Here is a 24,400-nt window from a genome sequence, read left to right as displayed (position 1 = left end):
GACTATGTACACTGTAAGTGATAATATATAACAGTACACTATAAGAGTTAAAGGTTGATTGCCATGTTAAGTCTATTGCCCATATATATGTATATATTCTTGTTATATATTCTTTTTTTTCTATCAAGACATGATTATTTGATTTCAACTGAACTGGTCAAACTACAATAATACTTATTTAAGGATAGGTTATTATTATATTCAGAAAGAGAGAAACACACACTACATATGAAGTATAAGCACTACACAGATGTGTCAGTTGTGTTGTCACATTCCTTATACAGTATTTGGAGACAATGCTGCCTACTGCAATCAAGCACTTACATTTGTTAAGTTCTATATAAATAAACATTACTATTATTATTATTGCTGTGCATGTTCCATAAAGCAATGATTTGAGCCTGTCTTATGGAACTGATTTAGTCCTGACTCCTGCCCGGATTTATTAGGTTCATTAAAGCCAGGTTTTGGACTTTAAGCCCCACTTTTCCTAGCATGTTTTATGGAATGGGTCTATAAATTCATACCTTCTATACGTCATATAAACCAATAAAAGGTTGATTATTTTATGCATGCTGATTACCGATATATATGTCTAGATAATAATTTACCATCTTGTTTGGTGCTGTAATATAAATGTACTAGACTAGTTGTAAATAATGTCTTTTCTCTGTATTTTTAGCTGTGAAAACTGGTATTGTTCATTTTGGGTTTCAGTGTCAGCATTTCTTCAGCCATTATCGACTCCATCCTTAAGCGTGGGAGGACAAAGCCCCAGACACAGTGGCTATACGGGCAATTCCTCCCCCAGACCCAGAGTGTGCCAACTTTGATTTTGAAATAAGTATACTGGAGCTCTTAGTGTGGAATATGTGTGCAAATGAGGTAATCACTGTTTTTAAAGGTCTATTCTGGCCACAACAGAGGAGTAGATATTAGCCAACCCATCTAACAGCCGAGCAGAAAAAAGCTGAAAGCTTCCTGCCAGCTGCAGTAACACCCAAACCTGTCAATCAAAACAGCTCAGTGCCACGGACACACACATAGGAATACACAACCACACATAAGCATGCACTGTACAGTCCAACGCACACAAATCCATAAGCAAACGCAATTTCACACACAAGCCTACATCCAGCAAAGCACAGGCACCCATCAAAGCATTCAAGCATTCAGGCAGATCGATAGGCTTTCAGGAAGCCAGCAACACCCAGGTTGAGACCCTGAGGCTCTGGCCAAGTTACTCAGCACTTTCCCTGGCCACTCAGGAGGAGCCATGCTGGGCTCTTGGCCAAGAACCAAACAGGAAAGTAGCATAGGGCTGAGAACTAAACTTTTGACACAGAGTTATTCTGTCATTTCTTTGACAGCAGCTATCATTATCCCCTCAGAGTGAGTTCACAGTTCACTTGAAAAGTCTGGTCGAAAGTCTGGACGAGGTATACCCTGTTTGTGCAGTAAAAAGTACACTGTCAATGTAACTCATCTACATTCCATATTTTCAAATCTACGACCAAACCTGGAAATACCCTTATTGGTGAAAGGAGAGCAGACAGACAGAGATGGAGGGAGAGGGAGGGATAGAGACTGAGCTTGTTGTGGGCATACTCTTTTGGTGGTCTTTAAAAAACAGAAAGGGTATGTTCATAGATTGAAACATTAACCATGAAAACAAAAAAACATATATTTTAGCACTTTCATTTCATAGTTTTTCATCACTTGAAATATTAGTTAATAAATCACTAATATAACACTGAAAAACATGGTAATAATACTTTTACATTTGGAAATATATAGCAACATATTACAAAGAAGCAAAACGGTTACTAATGTATTAATCTAGGTCAGATCATTTTCAGTTGAACATGTTTATGCACACACACACACACACACACACAAGCACACACACACACACACACACACACACAAACACACACACACACACATACAAACAGCTATTTCCATATTTGGTTTTATAACATTACAGATTACGCCATTATTGGGTGCTTTGGTGTCAAATGTAGTGTTCTGCCTTCACCGTCTCGGTAGGATTATTAAGCAAGTTATTAAGCGGGTTAGATTTGACCCAAAGATGGAGCGTGGAAATTTTAAATGAAATTGACAGCATTTCCAATTCTGAATGACACCTGTATTCTCTTTGAAAATAGAAAACACAAGGATTGGCCAGGTGCACATTAGTGGTTTTATCATGACGGAACAGGTATTCTAAAATAGCACAAAACTGTTGCCTATGTCTTGACACTAAAACACATTTTCCAGCTCATAATTAAAGTAATACTTTTTCCAGCATATGGATATGAAAAATACAAGGATTGTATGAAGAGGGGTCTATAAAATATTGAAGTGCAAAATACTCTTGTGGATGGTAGGACTGCCCCCTTATAGTCGACCAAATGTTAATCGACCAGAAAGGTAATTGGTTGGCCGAGATTTTATTGGTTGGTTAGTCAAAAAAGGAAAAAAAAAGACTTTATTGGGAACTGTGATTTTTCAAAATGGATCAAAACGTATACAGTTCAAACGTGTGGACATTTAATTTGAGAGGACAGACACAGGAAGTGGCTGGGAACAGTCAGCAGCAGTCCACGTTGGTTAGCTTGTAGTCTACATGCCGTTGTCTCGTGGCCAATAGGCTATATGCACGTCCACACCATCGGAGCACATCTTTTCCAAAGCGGGCTTCATTGTAAGCTCACTTCTCCCCAAGAACGTGGACAAACTGTGTTTCTTTCTCATAATGAGAAGACTCAGAGCGGCTAGGGAAAACATGAGTCCAGTAGGCTACTGTCAGGTGTTGATAAAGGTGTGCACTGCGGTCGTCTGACCACATAAAAAATATGTTGGTCTGTTTATTTCGTTTTTGCAATATATTTGTGTTAAGTGATTAAGTTTGAGGTGTGCCGATTTATTTGTTTGTTTATATTATTTATATTTTAAAACGAAAATAAAAATATTTTTTAACAGTTTTACTTGCTGTTTTTTTAATTTATCATATATTTGTTATTATGTTGGTCTTACATGTCAAAGGTGATCTAGTGTTTCAAGATTGTAGTCGCAAGGACAAAAATAATTAAAAGCACTTGGGTTGCCAGGTTCGTCAGACCTGACCCAGTACCCTACAGGAGACCAGAGTCTATTTGAGCCTGTTTGAACCAATCCCCTCCTTCAAATCGCACCATAAAATCAAGTATTGCAGAGGAGTTTGACTGACAGTTACCGTTAGCCGTTACAGCTAAGTAAACATGAAAGTTAGCTTACTGTTCCAGGACAAACGTAGCCATTTGGGCGTGCGTTTTAATGCCGTTGAACTCCTTTATCTCAGTCCATCGAGTGAGTGCTTGGCCTATACTTCCTTTTTTTTTTGCCCATCTCTGGTCACTTATCTGCTGGTACAAATAACAAACCATCTGCAGGATTGGAAAACTCCATTTCAGCCATTGCCAGCCTACAGTAACGTTAGCCGCGCCGAACTACAGATAACCCAGCAACCCTGCAATGCCGGCTACTTAATGGCTGGTACAATGTAAACAGAACGTGACAGAAAGTAATTGTCAAACACGTGAAAAAAAAAATTCAATATTAATTCAGACTAAATATATATATTATTTTTATGGAAAAGCAATACTTCCATTCTGTACCCCTCAAAATGACCCCTGAGTGTATTATTTAAAAAAAATATATATAGCTTTTAAAGAAGATTCTACATATTCAACCTTTAAGCAAGTTAAGTTTTGCTGTGTTATTGTGTTATGTGTTATTTTAATAAATGAACTAAATGTTGAACTCTCTCCTTGCTGTTTTCCCCCGACAAATTCAGAGTCAGAATAATAATATAGGATATTGCTTTGATGTAAAAAGGCAACATGCTTCATGCATGTGGTAAGTTTGAAAGCTAATTTAAAGTTATTGTATTGGTGTTACAACTAATAAAATGTCATATTGTTTTGAAAATCAACCAAATCGTCAGGACACAGGATTCCAGGGACATGTGTCACTCCTGGTCCTGTTTCGTCGTTATTTATCCATTTATCTATTACTTTATCGATTGATCGGTTGATTTATATAGAAGGATATTTTATTTTTCATTAATAGCAGCCTAAACAAATAATAGATACTCAATAGGGTAATGTCGATTGGCGATGGAATGCTGACAGCGTAATTAACATGCGTCTTGCTCAGTATGTGACGTGCACTTGTAAAAAAACATTTACAAACCTAAATCACGACTAATGGTTGACCAGAAAAATTCTAGTCAGGGCAGTGGATGGTTTGTTTGGGATGATGAAAGCATTTGGCTTTTGTGATGACTGTCCTCTGCAGCTGCAACTGACAAAATCTATGTTTATAGACCATAAACATAACTCCACATGGAGGAAACAACTGCATCCAGCAACATACACACCTCCCTTTACAATCACAAACTCGCACACAAACACTAAAGCAGATTTAATGGCGGTGGAAAATAAACAACAACCCTAATTATCTGATGCAATAAAATCAGCTTGATAATCTTTAAGTACAAAGAATAATTACATCCATTTCAGAATGTACTATATTGGACAAGTGCTACCTCAATAAGATAAATTGAAGAACAAAGTTTTTTCTTTACCAGAAAAAGACAAAACATTCTTCTAAAAGACATAAATTAACAGAACGATAAGTTTTATAGGGAGTTGTTCCATTGCATTATGTTTTAATGTCATCGGGGGCGTTCAATAGCCAAGCAGTGATGATGTATAACATATAATTGAACCCCCACGTAAAGCATATAACTGAGCTTTTTTGCATAGCACTGTATATCTATTATCATTATCAAAATGTAATCAGGATACCGACAAAATAACAGTATCTTGGGATAATAAAGTTTTAAACGGCCCAAACAATTAGACAACAATTACAATAATTACTTACGGCAGTTAAAGCCTGCTTGCTCTATTTCTTTATCTTCATGATTTTTAATTGAGTTGGTTTTCTTGCATGTTTTCATTAAGATCACTGTGGTCATTTTTTAATTAGAGGAAAATATAAAGTATTTAACAGAAAGTATTATAGCTTTAATTATGTATTAGAGTGAATTATCGTAAATACATATAATGTGATTGGGATTTATCAAATTTCCTAGAACTAAATACCTAATGAAAAATCAATGTAATCTTGCAATCTTGCTTATAGAAATGGAACTGTACATATATCGGTTTTCCAAACTGTCACTCAGGAAATTGTTATTAACGTATCCCATTGTTCTAAACAGGTTTTTAAGAACTCAGTAAAGCTGTCTGGCCAAATTGATCTTTTGAGTGCAGTAAAGAACTATCCCTGCACAAAACCAGAGCTAAATGCAAGGTTTCCACAAGGGCAGTAAAAGGGTTACACAATTTCCCTCCAAGAATAGACAGACTTAAAAAGACCACATCCTCTTTACACCAGTCTATCAAACAAAAGCTTTATCCAAATCCAAGATAATTCTCTACTGAAAACAACTTTAAACATTGAGTATGGTCCGAACAATATCAAAATGTCTTAGTGAAAACGAGACTAGACAATTCACTTGCGGACACTCTGCACTCATGGAGCAAGCGGCTTACTCCTGCCTGCCCCACACTACGCTCACAGGCACAAAATGTGACAATAAGGAGTAGCTATGCTGTTGGCAAAACACAACGAGCAGACACAAGTCCTGTGCATCACCTCATCCAGATACTATCCAAGTTATTATTACATTCATACAGCTTAGGGTGGGTGCAAAAAAAACATTTAGCCGGTGCATCTAAGCCTTGTAATGACAGGGAAACCCTGAGTGCACAGCTGCATGCCAGTAGGCAAACAATGGATAAAACAAACTCTGAACAGTGAATTGAAGGGAATATTATGCAGTAAATTGCTGGTTCAATCAAAGACACTGGAGGGTACATTAATGAATTCATTATTAAATGCAAATGGTCATACAGGTTTGAAGGGAGCTCGCAAAGATTCATAGCAGCAATGAAGATTCTGCTGGGCATAGTTCTGTTACACAAGCATAAAAATAAGTTAAATCAGAACTATCGAAAGCTTGAGGAGGTTGGGGTCATCAGCATATCAGCAGTGTGATAGTGAGAACAGTTACATTGTAAAAGCCTTTGAGTGAATGTGATTGGATGTTTCTCGTCAGCTAAGCAGCTGATGAGTGTGCCACTGATGACGGAGGTTAAATGGGGCAGCTAATACAAATCTAGAAGATGCTTCTGAGCAGGTTTCCAGCTGACGCAAACTACTCTGATGACTGCGGTCTCTGATCATTTCAGGCCATCACTTTCTTTCAGAATCAAGATGTGCCAACGACTGGTCAGAATAATGTAATATTCATTTTGACAGTTCATAGCTGCTTGCCAAAACCTGCTCTCTAAAGTCCTTTAAAGCTGCAATTAAAAACATCAGGTTACTAATTGATGAAAACCCTTTCAGTGAACAACCTGCATTGAATTAAACATGTGGCGTTTATTTTCCATTCCAGGAGTGCTGCGAACGATGTTTGTTAGACCTACTAGCAGATGCACTGCAATTTGCATTAGAAATGTAAATTTCTGCCTTGTTAAGTAGGTTAGACGGAGACGACGATGAGTTGCGGAAGGAAGCAAGAGTGATCTTCTTCAGGGGCATGAGACGGAAAGAGAAAGTGGGAGAGACAGAGGATGGACACAGAAGAGACAGCAAAAGAAAGAATGACAGAGTATATCAAACGATTTCCAGTTGCACCATGATTGCAGATGGGTTCTTGACACTGCTGTCCCTGTGTCACTGGTGCCCTGTGACTGCAGCCTCTACAGGCTCACCAAGATGCCAATTCAGTGAGGAGCAGGTGTGCAGACAGAAAAGTAAGATATCTATCCAAATGTTATACAAGATGAAAATAGTAGTGTATAATAAAATAAAATACATTCTAGCATCAATAAAGTCACATAATGTAGTGTATCAGTCAGACTGACAGCAAATAACAGTGGCTGATGTGGTTCCTCGTTGTTCTTGCACTTCTGTCCGGTGGTAGTACCCACAAAGAATTATCACTAATTATTACCCAACTCTGCAACCCTTTTCAAGTAACAACTTCAGTTCGTACAGATTAAAATGAACTAGTTCAAGTTCATAATCTTGTTCACAGTCCCAAAAAATGTCTTAACTTTTTTTTTATGTTTGTCTTAAATAAGCTTCTCCGATGCTAACTGGTCAGATGCTTTCAAATTTGTTACCATTGTGGCTAATGCTCGGCCCATATAGTACCCATATTCCCAGGACTTCCCCCTGGGAGCTCTTTATAATCTATAACATACTTCCAAATGTGTTGTCTATGTCGCAGTTCCACACTTCATACTTATTGACATTACAAAGATTTAGCACTCTAATTTTTGGATGTGGGAGAGACTTGTTCAAGTCTACTCATACTATTGGACTGTCTAAGCCCATAGGAATAATGTGTATTCATTTAGAAAATGTGTGTAGTTCCCCTTTAATGTTTAGTGTAATGTTAAGTTTATATTACCATTGTTCACTATAACTTTGTACTATTGTGACGTTTAATAAAGTATAGTTTATCACGTTTTGACCTTTTATTATATATTTTAAAATATATATAATATATTTATATTTTGAAATAGCCCATAAATAATGGTATATTTCAGAAAAATTGTGCATTCAATAACACTATAATACTGCAATATATTACCGTAAACCATTTAATAGAGAGCCACAGAGTAGCCCACATATAAGTTAACCGTTTATAGCAAGAATTCTCATGGCATTTTCTTTTGTCACTGATGATTTGCAATCTCACATAAAATGATTGCTGCCCACTTCAGCATTATGTTTCACTCTCTCTTCTCTCACCCCTCCTTCATCCCAGCCCTCCTAACTTCCAACTGCCAGGAGCTTCTAGTCACAAGATGACCCATAAAAGGTTGACTGTAGCTATGAGCTGGATCCCTGGTTTCTGTCTTTATCTTGATTCACTCCTTACCTGTTACCCGTAAACATACAATGCTGAGATTACAAACATAATGTATGTTGAAAACAACCGCCCACACAATCACATGCATGTGCACAGACACTTGCATACCCATACTAGTAATGGCCTTTCCTTTAATTACAGTCATTTGTCAAAAGCACACCTTGATTTATGGTCAAATTAAAAATACACCGGAAAAGAAGCTGCGGGTCCCAGTGACTCCGGCTACAGAAGGTGATAAATGCTGCTCCATTAGAGGCGTGAGAGTGGCATGATCAGGATATGCACCTTGTCCTGCAGACAGAAGTGAGGAAGAACATAAATCCATGCATCCCGCAGTCTCTGCATGACAGAGTAGGTGTAATGTAGGTGGATGTTTGGGGTGGCATTGAGTTGCGTGGTGGTGGGTTATAGGGTAGGTTATATTGCCAAAATTAGTAAGTAGGGCAACAATGTGTGGGACTCTTTCACTATATATATATATATATATAAAATGTCTGCTATTTCTCTTTTACTGGGGAACATCAAATAGTTGTCTGTCTAAAGTCCATCTAAACATCTTCAACCACTTGTCCCTATCAGGGTTGCGGGGGGTCTGGTCTCAGCTGACATCGGGCACGAGGCTGGGTACGCCCTGGACAGGGTGCCAGTCTATCGCGGGGCACATAGAGACAAACAGAGACAGACAACCATTCACACCTACGGACAATTTAGAGTCATCAATTAACCTAACCTAATTAATCTTTGGACTGCGGGAGGAAGCCGGGGAGCCCGGAGAAAACCCATGCAGACACAGGGAGAACATGCAAACTCCACACAGAAGGGCCCCAGCCGGGATTCGAACCATGAACCCTCTTGCTGTGAGGCGACAGTAATACACACCACACAACCGTACCGACCTGGTTGAAAAACAGAATTGAGTGCTGCATTTAATAGGCTGACTAGAGAAAAAAAGCATCTATCTGCATGAGCAAGAATGGAGTGTAGCTGAGGAAGCAACCTTTAAAGCAGCAAATAAATCACAAAACTCACATTTCATATACAAGTACGTCCCTGTGTGTACAGCCAGTGTGTGTGTGTGTGTGCTTGTGTGTGTGTTGTGGTGCTTTTTATGTGCTTCCGAACAGGAAGGACAGCAAAGTCTATCACATAAACTGGGAAAGCAGAGCAGAGTAGGAGAGAAACAAAAATAAAACAGATGAGAGAGCTGCTCCATTTGTCCAGTTTGTCTACAACCACTAGGCTTTATCAGAATTCAAGTACTTTTAAATTGCCTTGATGATAAAGTCCGAGGCAACACAAGCGAGAGACAAGGAGCGTGCCAACAGGGAGGTCTTTGGAGCTCAATGCAGTTAATATGCCTTTGGCCCTGTGCCAGCCTGAAGAGCTCCACATCCACGGACTGCTTCCGAACATGAAGTGGAAGTCCTACTGTGAGCAATGCCAAGCCTGGAGAGGGCCATCTGTGTATTTTTTAAAGTCACATCTTAAGGAATGCTTAATTAAGGGATGAGAGTGAAGCTATAGAGAATGCTAAAGGCTCCTATGTGTTAAGGAGTGATCATGTTTGGTGGATGGTAGTAGAACAGCCTCACAGAGTCATGGTCTTGCTCTGCAGGATACAGATAAGGTAGCTCTCCTCATTTCTTCTCCACATTTTATTGGCTGTCAACATGGTGTGCCCTATGGCTTCCCAGAACACCATAATTCACGTTTCACCGAAGGTTTGCAATAATGCATAAATTAACACAACATAACATATGATGGCCTCTTGAAAAAGGCAGACTGCTGACAATAAATGTTCATGAAGAAGTCCAGTTCTTACATACTAGAAGCATTACTGACAATACGAAGTGCCATTATTTCTGACAGCCTGCCAGGTTGGTGACAGCAAACTGCATCAACTTTACTGCCACCTCTGAGAAGGCAGCAGCAAGGCAAGAAACAAACAGCTTGCAAAACTAAGGTGAGCTATAAGACCATCTCAAAATCAATACATTTGGTTTGCTGTTTTTCTCTGCATCATGGCAGGACCCGCTGAGAAAAACTGAGAAAAAGAGTGAATAAAAGACTTTTCAGAACAGAGAACCTAATTTATCCTTCAGTAAATGTCATTCACTGCCTGGCCTCCCTAATGCATTTAGACCCTGTGGAAAAGTAATTTTGGTATGAGGACACTCTAAAGAAATATGACACTTCTTTTTGTAAAATGTATGATGGAGAAGCCCACATGCAAATTCCTCCTTCGATCTAAAGGCATGGGTCTTTCAGTTTATTCTCTGTGCATCAAAGGAATTGTGTTTATTGCAGTGGCTGCTGTTGCAGTGAAATAGAGAAAGTGCTGTGTTGAACTGACAGCATTGCAATTAACACTGAATAGAGGATCAATTCTCACGGTATTTCATAAATTGGAGTCAATTTTTTATCTCGGTCATTATTCAGCAGAAATGGCAGTCCTCACCATCAGGTCAAACATCTCTTACACCTGAATAATCCTCAACTCCTGGGTATATACACTGGAGATCAAAATTAGAGAACAAGTTATTAATACTTATTTTTTTCTGAAATACTGTTATTTTCTACTGTTCAGAATTTGATAGAATATCAGCTGTGGCTATACCACTGCTGTCCTTGCATGTTTGTTTTTAAAAAAATCAAGGCACTTCAACAAAAACCTTAACTTTGTGAAACAAACAGTGATCAAAATAAAAGAAGAGTTTCATATACCTCCCGGTCATTGGTGTTAATCTGGCACCCAAAATGTACTTAATTGTTTGACACACCCTATTAATCTGGCAGGACACCTGGGGCCTCATGTAGTAAGACTTGCGTGGATTTCTTACTGAAACATGGCGTACGCTAGAATCCAGAAACTGTCGTACGCACAAAAAAAAATCAGATGTATCAAAGTGTGCGTACGCATGGATCCAAGCACTTTTCCTTTGTACATCCCGATCAACATGAATTGAGCGCACATGTAGAAGTGCTAAACTCCTCCCTGCCCACGCCCCATTTAAATATGCAAATCAATGTTAATAGGGCCTGCACCGGGGATTCCCTCTCTGCCCCATCAGATTTAAACGATGAGTAAAGGTAAGAAGCGCGACTTCAACGAGTCTGAGCTCGAAATTTTATTAAATGAAGTGGAGACCGAAGAGCTGTTTTATTTGGTAGCCTCTCTTCAGGGATAAACACAAAGAAAAAGACATTTGAGTGGGAGTGTGCGTGAGGCAGTGAACGCTGTGGGGTTGGAGCAGCGCACACCCACTGAAATTTAAAAAAAAAGGTCCGACGTGAAGGTGGAGGTGAAGCGGAGGATTTCGGCCCACCGCCGAAATATCAATGCAACGGGCGGGGTGACAGGAGGGGAGGAACTGACCCCCTTTGATCAGAGAGTGGCGGCTATTGTGGGGGACATAGCTCTAAGCGGAGTTGTGGGGGCCCATGAAGGCGACACAGATCATCCTCAAGGTAAATGTGTTAAACTCAGAAATGTCATTATACTGGTCGTACAATAGGCTGCTCACATTACACATGCTCGTGCGACCAGTTACCAGGATTTAAACACATTGACTCATGTTTGATTGCTTCATTTTTTTTATTATTATTTCTCAATAGACGATGAGACAGAAGAGGGCTCCTCTCTCTGCACCATGCGCCCTGGCTTCTCCACTGGCTCCTCCAGCACCAAACGCCCCGGCGACTCCATGCCAGCTGCTGACGTCCGCCCGACTGGCCGTGTCCTTCCACAAGCTTTGCTAGAATCACAGGAGGAAATAGTGAGAGCAATCCGTGGCGTCAGTGATCATCTAGATCAATGGTCAATGCACTGGGAGATATTTGTCACGCAATAAATGCACTTACAAAGTAAATTGTGTCCTTACCTCTTTACATCGTTGAAATCAGATGCTGACGGGTCCGGCACCCGGTCCCTCTGGTGGGTGGATGTGCTCTGGCAGTGGTATGCTATGGCGGTTTGCCAAGTTGTGCAGGACACCACAGGCCAGCACGATGCGGCACACCTTCTCAGGTCAAGGATGAATTGTTTTCTCATAATTAACAGTTTCCCAGCATCACCTCTAAGTGTCGCCAACGAAACAATAGCTGTAGAAACATGCGTACGAAAGCCATGAAGTTTGCGTGGCGCACCGCACATCTCCACGGTCATTTCACTTTTGATACATCTGAACGTTGGCGTGGAAAATGGCGTACGCCACGTTTTTGTGCGTATGCAACATTGATACATGAGGCCCCTGGTTACTTTGCAAGATGGCAAGCCGCTCAAAGGTGACTGAAACCCTGAGACAGCAGGTTTTACAGATAAAAGCCTGAGGGATGACCCTCTCAGCCATTACTAGAGAGGTTGTGCGTTCCAAGTCTGTGATTTAAAGAATATTGAAACTTTACAAGGACACAGATGCATTTAAGTCCACCAAAAAGGCCGGTCGTCCATGCAAAACAAATGCACGAAAGGACAGGATTATGCAAAGATTCTCAATGGGGAATCGGTTCAACACTGCAGCTGGAATTGCTCACCAGTTCAGTGCTGAACAAGCCAAGGATCTATCCTAACCTAGCAGAAAGAAAAAAAAGGCTAGATTTGCCTTTGCTGAGGAGCATGTTGCGTCAACAGAGGAGAACTGGTCCAGAGTGCATTTCAGTGATGAGAGTACGTTAATTTTGTTGGGGTCTAATGGGAAACATATTTTTTCTCTTTATTTTTTTTTGGCTCTGGGGACGTGGAATGTCACCTCTCTGTGGGGGAAGGAGCCGGAACTTGTGTGGGAGGTGGAGCGCTACCAGTCAGATCTGGTGGGGCTTACCTCCACGCACAGTCTCGGTTCTGGAACCGTACTCCTGGATAGGGGTTGGACCCTATTCTGCTCTGGAGTTGCCCAGGGTGTGAGGCACCGGACGGGTGTGGGGATGAACCCCCGTCTGAACGCGGCGGAGTTGGAGTTTAACCCCGTGGAAGGGGGGGAAACTCTGACTGTTGTTTGTGAATATGCACCGAACAGCAGTTAAGAGTATTCAGCCTACTTGGAGACCCTGAATGGAGTCCTGCATTGAGCTCCAGTAGGGAACTCCGTAGTTCTGCTGGGAGACTTCAACGCCCACGTGGATGGAGATACCTTGAGAGGCGTGATTGGGAGGAACGGGCTCCCTGATCTAAATCCGAGCGGTTGACTGTTATTAGACTTCTCTGCTAGTCACGGATTGTCTATAGCGAACACCATGTTCGAACATAAGGATGCTCATGAGTGTACGTTGTACCAGAGCACCCTAGGCCGTATGTTTTGGACACTCTAGTGAAGAGAGGGGCAGAGCTGTCAACCTATCACCATCTGGTTATGAGTTGGGTCAGAGGATGGGGGACGATTCTGGACAGACCAGGTAAGCCCAAACGAGTAGTGCGGGTGAACTGGGAATGTCTGGAGGCCTCTGTCCGAGAGATCTTCAACTCACACGTCCGGTGGAGCTTTTCTGGCATCCCTGTGGAGGTTGGGGGCATTGAACCGAATTGGGCAATGTTCAAAGCTTCCATTGCTGAAGCTGCAGCGGTGAGCTGTGGCCTCATGGTCTTAGGTGCCTCAAGGGGCGGTAACCCTTGAACACCGTGGTGGACACCGGTGGTCAGGGAAGCTGTCCGACTGAAGAAGGAGGTGTTCAGGGATATGTTATCCCAGAAGACTCTGGAGGCAGTTGCAAGGAACCGTCGGGCCAGAAGGGCAGCAGCCTCTGCTGTGTCAGAGGCAAAGCATCTGGTGTGGGAGAAGTTCGGAGAAGTCATGGTGAAGGACTTTCAGGCAGCACCAAGGTGCTACTGAAAAACCATTCGACACCTCAGGAGGGGGAAACGGGGAACGGTCCCAGCTGTTAACAGTAAGGACGGGAGGCTGGTGACCTCAGCTGATGAGGTAATCGGGTGGTGGAAGGAACTTTGAGGAATTCCTTAATCCGACTAACACACCCTCTTTTGTAAAGGCAGAGCTGGAGGATGATGGGAAATCATTGTCTTGGCTGAAGTCACTGAGGTAGTCAAACAACCCCACAGTGGCAAAGCCCCAGGGATTGATGAGATTCATCCTAAAATGCTGAAAGCTTTGGGTATGGAGGGGCTGTCTTGGTTGACACATCTCTTCAACCTTGCGTGGAAGTCTGGGACAGTGCCAAGGGAGTGGCAGACCGGGGTACTGGTTCCCCTACTTAAAAAGGGGGAACAGAGGGTGGGGGCCAATTACAGGGGTATCACACTACTCAGCCTCCCTGTAATAGTCTACTCCAAGGTGCTGGAAAGGAGGGTTTGTCCTATAGTCGAACCTCAGATTGAAGAGGAACATTGCGGATTCCGAACTGGACGTGGAACGGACCAGCTCTTCACTCTTGCAAGGATCCTGGAGGGGGCCTGGGAGTATGCCCATCCAGTCTACATGTGATCTGGAGAAGGCATATGACCAAGATCGAACCAGAGCAGTGTGAGAAACTAGTGATGTCCTGTGGGCACAGATGTGCTGAAGTCATTTAAAGCAAGAACCTCTACACTTCCTATTCATCTTTTAATCCTATAGCCCTAAACATTGTTTATTCTCTTCTGACATGATGGTTAATGTTATCTAATTTTGCTCACTGTTTTTTTTTTTTACAAAATAATGTTTCTTGTTTAAGTGCCTTGGTTATTTAAAAAAACATGATAGTACAGCAGAGGTATAGCCACAGCGGATATTTCATCAAATTTTGAACACTAAAAAATAAAAATATTCAGAATAAGGATTTATCGATCAGAAACAAGTATTAATCATTTGTTCTCTAATTTTGATCTGCAGTGCTTGGATCCTTGGATGGATGGATGGATGGATGGATGGATGACATCTATTGCGCTGTAGGCAATGTGAGGTTTATCATGTAACACTTCGATCTAGCTGGGCAGATGTTATTGGCTAATGATTCAAATCACATCCAGATATTTGAGTGAAAGTGATTTACATGAGAAATGTTAATGGTTTCAGTAGCAAAATTAGAAGAGGATGAATGCTTAACCTCAAGTGTGCATGCGGTCAGTTTCCACTGATTGAAACATGCATTTTCTATTTCAAAAATGTAGAAACAAAAACAAAAAAAACACACAAAAAAAAAAAAAATCATCAGTAAACCAATGCAAAAGAATTATATAAAATTAATAAATATCTTCTTAACACTTATTAATGATTAAACAGTTGACAGAGCACAGTCATATCATATAACCTAGTAGGTTTGAGATGGAGCACACCATTTTCCATGAAGGTTATGTATGTCTTACACCACTGTCTGTGGATGAAAACATGTCAATACATTTATGATGTTTGAAATCATCTGAGATCACAAGTTGAGAAAGATAAGTTTTGCTAACTGCCTTGACCTACCCTTTTCCATTTAAACCTATTTCTATTTCCTCCATGTATCCATTTTTCAAGTAATTTCCAGCTGAGCAAGGTGAGAGCCTGAGTGAAAGGAGTACAAACAAAACAGAAAGACAAGTAGCGAATCTAAGAGCAAGGGGGTTTCATTTCACATTGGTGGTTGGTGCCACATAATAAGCAATGGGTCTGGGAGTTGTCCCCTGGAAATTTTGAGCTTAAACACTGAGCATCAATTTACAGTGGAAATGTCTATATTTATGCAAAGGAAATCAAAATTTAGGCCCCAGATGACAATTTAAAATATACTTCCGCCCATAACTTGTGAGCAGTGGGTGTTTCTGCTGACTGGAGCATATTCAAGGTAAAATATAATGCAGTAAGGCTTTCAGACTTTTTTTTCATTTAATGTTGTGCCATGTAGACATAATTTAGTCTTCCCACCTCTTCTGTCTTTTGTTTGGGGAAGTAACCTCTTTAAATGTACATGTGGCACCTGTTCACATCAATGATATATTAATTCATTTTAATGAATCTATAAACCCCCCGACTTTCATAGCTCATATGTTTCAACAATATTTCTGCTCATATTTAAAAATCTTACTTGACATCAAAATATATCATACCCCACCTGTGTTCTCTGAGATTTAAAGAATAAATAGTTAGTAAAGTCAGATAAGTATACAGTATATTGCCACATAAGACATGTTTCCATTTAGGTAAAATGTGCCCGCTGGGAAAGTTTCAGTGCACGTCCTCTCAAATCTCCGCTCACTCCGCGTGTCTCCATGACAAAAAAGTACCCCAGAGATATCAACCAGACGTATCACTCTCAATGGGTTTCAATCACCAACATTGCCCGTACCCATTCGTTGGTTCACTTTATTGTATGCTATCGTATGCTATGTTTGCACAGTGTATGTGTATGCATTAAGGTTCTTGGATATAACAATTAGACAAGAAGGATGCCCTTGAACCCAATCTGCGCCAACAGGTATCTCTCGCCAACCGCCCTCCGCTGGTAATTACACAGGGGAGGCTACAGCAGGTTAGCATAGGGCTGAGCAGAATTTACATAAATCAGCATGTGTCACTGGGCCTGGCTGCAGCCTCTGGCACTCAGTATGAATCACTCTGACACTCAGCAGACAATTTGTTCAAATTTAACACAATGAAGGGAGGGTAAAATAGTATCAACGCTCTCTATGCAAACCATACATACAGATGAAGGCACTGATTTATTTGTTCTAATACATGGCTTTCCCTTTGCTTTGACATCACAGACGCACGGACATGAACACATACTGTTATTTCACTTTGAACACTGTTATATTAAACTATCAAACTTACAATTGAGAGCAATCACACATATTTCAAGTTGAATGCTAAAATCATGTTCCTTATTTGTTTCCTTTGTAGTTTTCATTCACATTTTTTTTTCATCAGGGTCTTATTGTTTTTCAGCATGCTGTTCAGTACCTGCTGAGGCATTGTGTTTGTGCAAGTGCTTTGAATTTTTAAGAGACACTTAAGATGAACAAAAACATACAGCTGTTCTGTGCAGCTATAAATCAACAACACAAAACAACACGGTATATAGTATCCATAGAAATCCCACTCCAAGCATGTAAGCATGTATGTGTGTGTGTGTGTGCATAAGCACTGCCATGCGTATGCTCCTGTCTATAACTTGTGAGCAGTGGGACCACCCATGGTGAGAGGTGTTTCTGCTGACAGGAGCATATTCAAGGTAATAGAACCACTCTGTCGCCCCAGAGCGGAGCAGTAAAGTAGAACTGAGTTCTGTCTCCTACTACATGCACCACTGAACCTCCAGATGACAAAATGCCTCACTGGCTGACCAAATCAAACCCAATAAAGCTGAAAAAGTAGAAAAAGAAGATTGAAGAAAAAAATGCTCAGGTTTGTCATATTTGCCGTCCAGGTAGGAAATGATGTATTTTCAGCTGGAAATGCTGTCTGTTAGTGGAGTGCCACTTAGGAAACAGTTGTGCTCTAAAAGAACTGCATGACACTCCAGCCATAAAATAAGTAAATGTGTTTCTCCTGTGTACAGTATATAAATACAGCACATTATATACATGTCATTAAAGCAGGTAATGGTATTCCACCAATATAGCTTTGTAATGTGTAAAGCAACACAGTGGGATGATGAAATAAATAAAGAAGTGGCTAAATAGTGGGGGAGGAATAAAAACAATCCCCAGAATAAATGATAGACTGCGTTTACAAATGATAAATTATTCCCATTTAAATTTACATATTTCCATTGTATTTCATCATATTGTATACATAAATCAACATCTCTGCAAAAGTGAATGAATTATTGAGCATATGAATTAGTGAAAACTTCCCCAGCTTTGTAGTAAAACTACACTGGTGGCTGACTTCACCTTGTCGATGTCTTTGGAGAGAAGTGCCAACAGCCATAACTCACTACCCCAGAGGAGCAGGACTGTTGGCCAGCAGACATTATTGCTGATCTCTGTGGAGAAGGAGTGGAGCTGTGCAGATAGGAATTGCCGAAGGGTCCCAGAGGAGCAGAATGGACCAATAAGTTGTGGCAGTGAGATGGAGTTGAGATTAGACTTCTGTGGATTGAGTTTCGCAATGCAGGAGTCTGCAGGGATGTGAATGGTCACTGCAGTAACTAAAGGGTGACAAGGCTGCCTTCTGACTGGCCCAGAGGTGTAACTGAGCCTGCACAACAGAAATCAGTGAACTCCCCTGACCTTCCTCACAATCCTTAAATGTTTTGATTATAAACATGCTGAGATCCAACACACATTACTGTATAAAATGGAAAATATCAATCTAAGAACATGTGTGAAATTAGGGGGGGACTACTACTGAGACTACTGCATGCTGGTGATTCATGACTAATTCACTTTAATATAGATACCAGCATGCATTCTATTCTTGTCATCATCATTAAAATGTGTCATGGCAATATCACTTTAAAGAAAAGGGGAAAAAAAGTCTTATTCTCAATCTCAGCAGCATGACCATCTAAGAAGCCGTCATTACACACTGAATGGGAAAGGGCAGGTGTTTTAAAAACATACCTGGAAGGCAATAGATAAATAATATTTCTATCAAACTGAAACAATTCACATTTTTAGATGTTATTTTAAATTCTTAGCTTAAATTTAATAGACATGTTAAGAAGGAGTACAAAAATGCCAAGACCAACTTAAATGTTTTTGCCTATTAAGACAATATAAATACTTCTTACTTGTTACTGTATATAGTATAACCGTTTGGGGCCAACCAAACAACATAACACCAATAAAATAAATATACAAACAGGCACTTAAAATAATGGATCAGAAACCTGTTAAATGGCACCATTGTCAAATTCTCAAGAAACATAATTTACTGGGTTTTGACATCTTTGTAAGCTTTTCATTTTTAAAACATATTTTCAAATGTGTGAACAACCTTGCTCCAGAAATACTTTGCCAATTGGTACACGAATAAAACAGTAGAATTAGAACTAAGGGTGCATACATTGACAGAGCTCAATATTTTTTACACACAAGTAAAACAATGGTTGAAACTGGAAAAAGCCTGTGAACATTGACCTTCAAATACAGGGCATGTGCGCACACACACACACACACACACACACACACACAAACATCACACACACACACACACACACACACACACACACACACACACACACACACACACACACACACACACACACTTGTTGACCTTGTTTGTCCTGTACTGGATGTGTTTTGTATTCTAACTTGTGTATTGTCTTTAACTGTGCTTGTGTAACTTTTAGTTAAGGCCTAACCAGGGACAGGGGTTACAAATTAGTCTTGACTAGAAACCTGTATACATGGCATCTATTTTATATTTTATATGAAACAATGTAAAATTTATTTGTCCCTGCTCAATAAACTCAAACTCACTCTTAAACTAAACTACTACTGGGAATGCTGTAAGAGGTTAATCCGCTATAAAAGGTGCTGTAGATGTCAGTATGACCAGGAAGGCACTTGTAACCCCACACATTCAGTGAAGGGAACGCCTCCCTCACAGCAACCTCTGTATTGCTTGTGAAAGCTGTACAGGGGGCTTAATTTAAAAAAAACAGTGTGGCAGGCAAGAGAAAGACATGCAAATTCTGCCTTCCAAGGACTGTAATGGAATCTATTATCTTATTTTAATTCTCATTGATTGTAGATGTTTAAACACCTTGTGAATGGGGGCAATGGTACAAAAGAGGGAGAATATTAGTATTTAGTAGTTGAATTCCTCATTGGACAGTACAGTATAATAATATCTCACTATGTTACCAAAGATGCCCACAGAACTGCGCTTACTGGATATTTTCTATTTTTCAGACCATTCTCTGTAAACCCTAGATATGGTTGTGCATGCAAATCCCAGTAGATCAGCAGTTTGTGAAATACTCAGACCAGCCCATCTGGCACCAACAACCATGCCACGTTCAAAGTCACTTAAATCACCTTTCTTCGCCATTCTGATGCTGTGTTTGAAATGCAGCAGATCTTCTTGACCATGTCTAAATGCCTAAATGCATGTGGTTGCTGAGATGTGATTGGCTGATTAGAAATTTGCGTTTACAAGCAGTTGGACAGGTGCACCTAATAAAGTGGCTGGTGAGTCTATTTTAGGGGTTAAGAGAAGGCAAGTGATTTTTTACTCTTAGGACAAAGGTACAGTACATACATTTTTTCCAAAACTACACAAGGGTCAATTGAGCAACCGAAAGCTGTCTTCGGGGATGGAACAAAAGGAGAAAATGACAAGTGTTCCATTTAAAAAAAAAAAAGATGCTGTGTTTTTCAGACCTTAAATCATTCAAAGAAAACAAGTTCATATTTATAAAAAAAACAAAAAAAAAACACACAATACTAATAAACTCACGATGAGTTCAGAAATCGATATTTGGTGGGATATCCCTGATGATGTCAATCACAGCTTTCACGCGTCTTGGCATGCTCTCTACCAGTCTTTCACATTGCTGTTGGGTGACTCTATGCCACTCCTGGCACAAAAAATTAAGCAGCTCAGCTTTGTTTGATGGCATATGACTATCCATCGTCCTCTTGGTCACATTCAAGAGGTTTTCAATGGGGTTAAGGTCTGGAAATTGGTCTGGCTATGACAGGGTCTTAATCTAGTGGTCCTTCATCCAAGCCTTGATTGACTGTGTGGCAGTGAGCATTGTCAGGATGGAAAAAACAATCCTCAAAGTTGGGGAACATTGTCAAGTTTTCTTCAAAGATAACCATGTGTGTGGCTTGATACATGCATCCTTTGCAGTGGGTGTTTGACAAAATTGCTTGTAGGCCTCTCCAGGTCTCTGTCTAACCATTTGATGACCAGGTGTTGGACTAAGCTGAACATTGGACTCATCAGAGAAGATGACCTAACTCCAGTCCTCTATGGTCAAATCCTTATTACCTCACTCAAAATGTTTTTTTTTCAACTCTTTTGGCAGGGTCAATAGTTATGTTTAGATTCCAATTACTTTTGAGGTACTACTAGCATTTTTTTTGTCTTCCAGCTGGTCCTATTGCAAGAGGATAGTGATGACCATTGTTTTACTTTTCCTCAATCATTTTGGTATAATTCACATATTTGGATTAGGTGATCACCTTATCAGTACTTCATTAAGTAGAATGAGGTGTGCCAGTGTTGGAATTCAATGGACACTGGAATTGAATAGCTGTCATACATGTAGAGATGCTGATTTCAGAAAATTTTCAGTGGTCATTACAGCCTTTTTTTTCATAATATCAGAAATTGAATTAAAAAAAACCAACTAGAATAGCAAGGTTGGAAAAAGGATGAGACCCTTTAGAATAACCATTATAAACATTCTCAGGTATGGAGACAGAGAGAAAGTTTGTTTCGTCCATATTCACTGACCTTGTATAAGCGTTTGGCCTTTCTGGAAAGCTCTACTGTACGCCACCTTGTAGTGTTTGACCTGGAAGCCAGGTACACAGCCCTCATCCCCTCCATCCTCTTGGCCACCAACACAGGTAACCTGAAACACACAGAATAAAGGAGAGGTCAAATAAATACACATGAACACACGATTTCTATGCAGATAAACAGGCGGTGAGAAAAATCAACAAAACATATTATCAACTATTAAAGGAATCCTCCAATTTAGCATTGCATTTCTAAAATGTTTTTAAATGGTCAAAATCTATCATGTTCTTTATTCCATACATTCTTCATCCATGTCAATGTGTATATACCTACATGTATTTAAAAACAAATAGAGAGACAAAAAGCAGGACTAAGACTTTGTGCTTAGTCCCATAATTGTTTGGTGACTGGTGGATCAGGCTGATGTTAAATAAAAGAAGAGTAAGACTTAATTCATGTTTGATCGAATACATTTCAATAGCTTCTCTTATTTCTGCGAAGGGAAAGTCAAGATGTAATTTGGCTGTTATTTACAATTTTACAATTAAAATTAAATGACTAAAAACGGTCTTCCTTGACCTTTCATTGATCTATTTTCTCTACAAATTGCATTTATTAAATTAAAAAAAATTATGAAAAGAAAAACAAAGGGAGGCTGTTCCCATGGAAACGGACCTCAACTGATTCCCAGATGAAAGGCCAAACATTCTCTTGGTAGGAGCAGATACAAAGTCGAGCAAAAAAAAAACAATGTCGGTTGTATGTAGATATGTGATACATTAATCCATTTTCTTCTTTTTTTTGACAATTTCAAATTGTATTATTTTCAACAGGGAACCATTTACAAATGTATGAGATTTTGAATTTAGTCTGTGATTGTAACTAAGAATGTTCAGAAATTATTTTCCTCGCTTGTGTGGTTTTGTTTGAAGATGTCACATAATAAAGAGCTATTGCATGTTCAAGAGGAATATAACTCATTCAAAAAGAAACTCACATTATCTTTTGTGTAAGTTCACGTACAGATTCACAGGGCTAGGATAGAGGTTGAATTGGCAAAGATAGCAAGGGTGACTGCATGTACTGTGATCAGTTCTCAAGATAATTTACAATACATTACATTTCCAAATGTAAAGCTGTCAGACTTTCAAAAACATTTTGTACAGGAAGCTGTCAGAGTTCCAGGCTGAAACTTCAAGCCTGTGCAGTACTTCAACGGGGAAGGGAGAGAGAGATGCTGATTTCTGATTACAGGTATTGATCGACAGGAGATGAGTTATGTCTGAGTACTGTCAATACCTTTAAAAAATATATAGTGCATGTTACAATTACGTGTTAAAACATACACAAGAGAACATTTTGGCACATTTAATACTTTGAATGGGGGCTACCAGTTGATCACTACAATATATCTGGCCCTACTCCACCTCCTGGTTGGCTTAGTAGGCCATTATCTATTCTACTAGTTAGAAGGATAACCCACCTGCATCGCTCTCAACTGTGGCATTGTACAATGACGTAGTATGACAAGAAAAACTGGTTGAGTCAAACAAATACAGGACTTGTATGTTATTGGTCTTCATGTCCCATGTGTACCCAAAAGAAGATGGTGGCTTCAATTGTATGGTGTACAAAAGTTAACTTTCATACATAACTTTCTCACATAATGTTCTTAACTAATGCATCATATGTTAGTATATTAACCCTAACCACAATCATTTCTTAAACCTAACCACATAGCTTTGTTACCTAACCAGATAACAGTAGTTTTGTTTGAATCCAAAATGAGACTTTTGTCAGGTTTTAGAGATATAGTGAAGATCAAATGAATCCTAGTTTGTTTGGAATGGGACTAAATAACGCTCTAAAGTTAAGCTAAATTTTGGTGTGGGAATACTGGCATGGCCATTTTTAAAGGTGATCACTTGACCTCTGACCTCAAGATATCTGAATGAAAATAGGTTATATTGTGAGGTGGTTAAGGTTCTATGAACTGAGCTGTTGGCTGCTGCTGGCCTCTAGGATAATCACAGCCTCGTGAAACTTTGCAACCCCAAACTAGAGACCCAGGGCATTCAGGGCAATTCTGAGGTAGATTGGAGATAAGGGCTTTTAGAGCAGTTTCCATAACAGAAGTGTTCGCAATCCAATTGCCAAAAATGCAATTCTTGCAGAAATCTCCAAATATCAAAGTTTTTCATCCCAAATCAAAGCATGGGGTTTTCTCTGTTGTTCCTCAAGGTCTGGGTATCTTTATGTGGTCGTTTTGACCATTTTTATTAATCCTCTGGTAAAAAGAGACATTCGTGAGCATGGGAATGGATTTGATATATTATATTATTATATTATATTATATTATATTATATTATATTATATAATCTTGACGTACTAAGTTCTTATACACTAACACATTATACTGTATGTATCTTATTTTTATTTTTTTTACTTCTGCTGAGCTGCATCTCAATTGATTCTTCAGATTCCCATCTTTCAGATAATGTACATCACTTCAATTTGGCATCTACTGACCTGATATCTACCCTTGAATATCCCCTGCACCCCACAATCAACACAAAAAAGGGGTTGCCATGGAAGAGGTTCAAAGAAAGCTAAAGACGATTATTACCATGTGAATAGATAACGGCCTTCTGAACCTACTGGTAGGTATAGCAGTCTTCTTCCAAACCATATGAAACTGACAACCACCAATAATACCAATTCAATGGAGGGATAACATTCGAAACTCATGATATGTATTCTGTGCATTGGGCTGCTGAGCTTGCTTATTATTATTATTATTATTATTATTATTTGAGTATTCATTCATATATTAAAGAATCGGTATTGCAGGCCAACCTGCCATGTTACAATCTTGCCACTTGGGCTAAATGCAAAGGTGGGCGTTCAGACCAAAAACAGCCATAAAATGCTGGGGGCTGCCTCAGTGGATTAACATGTTTGTAGGTTAATTAGACACCAAAGCACTGCACTGTGGTTTATTATAACTCTAGAGGGACCCAACAATCTTCAACAGATCCATCAAAATTGTGAAAAGGTTTCC

General features: G+C 39.7%; 1 protein-coding gene across 1 annotated transcript in view; it reads right to left on the bottom strand.

The window, feature by feature from the left end:
• The window catches only part of cdh13 (cadherin 13, H-cadherin (heart)), a gene marked incomplete at its 5' end in the record, with an annotated part of 302,811 nt that extends 279,983 nt beyond the window's left edge, over positions 1-22,828 (bottom strand). The window contains 2 exons of the mRNA XM_083916469.1: positions 21,331-21,451; positions 22,823-22,828. Of these exons, the coding sequence (XP_083772595.1) occupies positions 21,331-21,451; positions 22,823-22,828 (127 nt within the window). The remainder of the gene's footprint in view (positions 1-21,330; positions 21,452-22,822) is intronic.
• Positions 22,829-24,400: the final 1,572 nt, after the last annotated feature.

Source organism: Echiichthys vipera (assembly GCF_963691815.1).
Source record: "Echiichthys vipera genome assembly, chromosome: 7".
NCBI lineage: Eukaryota > Metazoa > Chordata > Actinopteri > Perciformes > Trachinidae > Echiichthys > Echiichthys vipera.
This window is presented reverse-complemented; position numbering and strand designations above follow the sequence as displayed.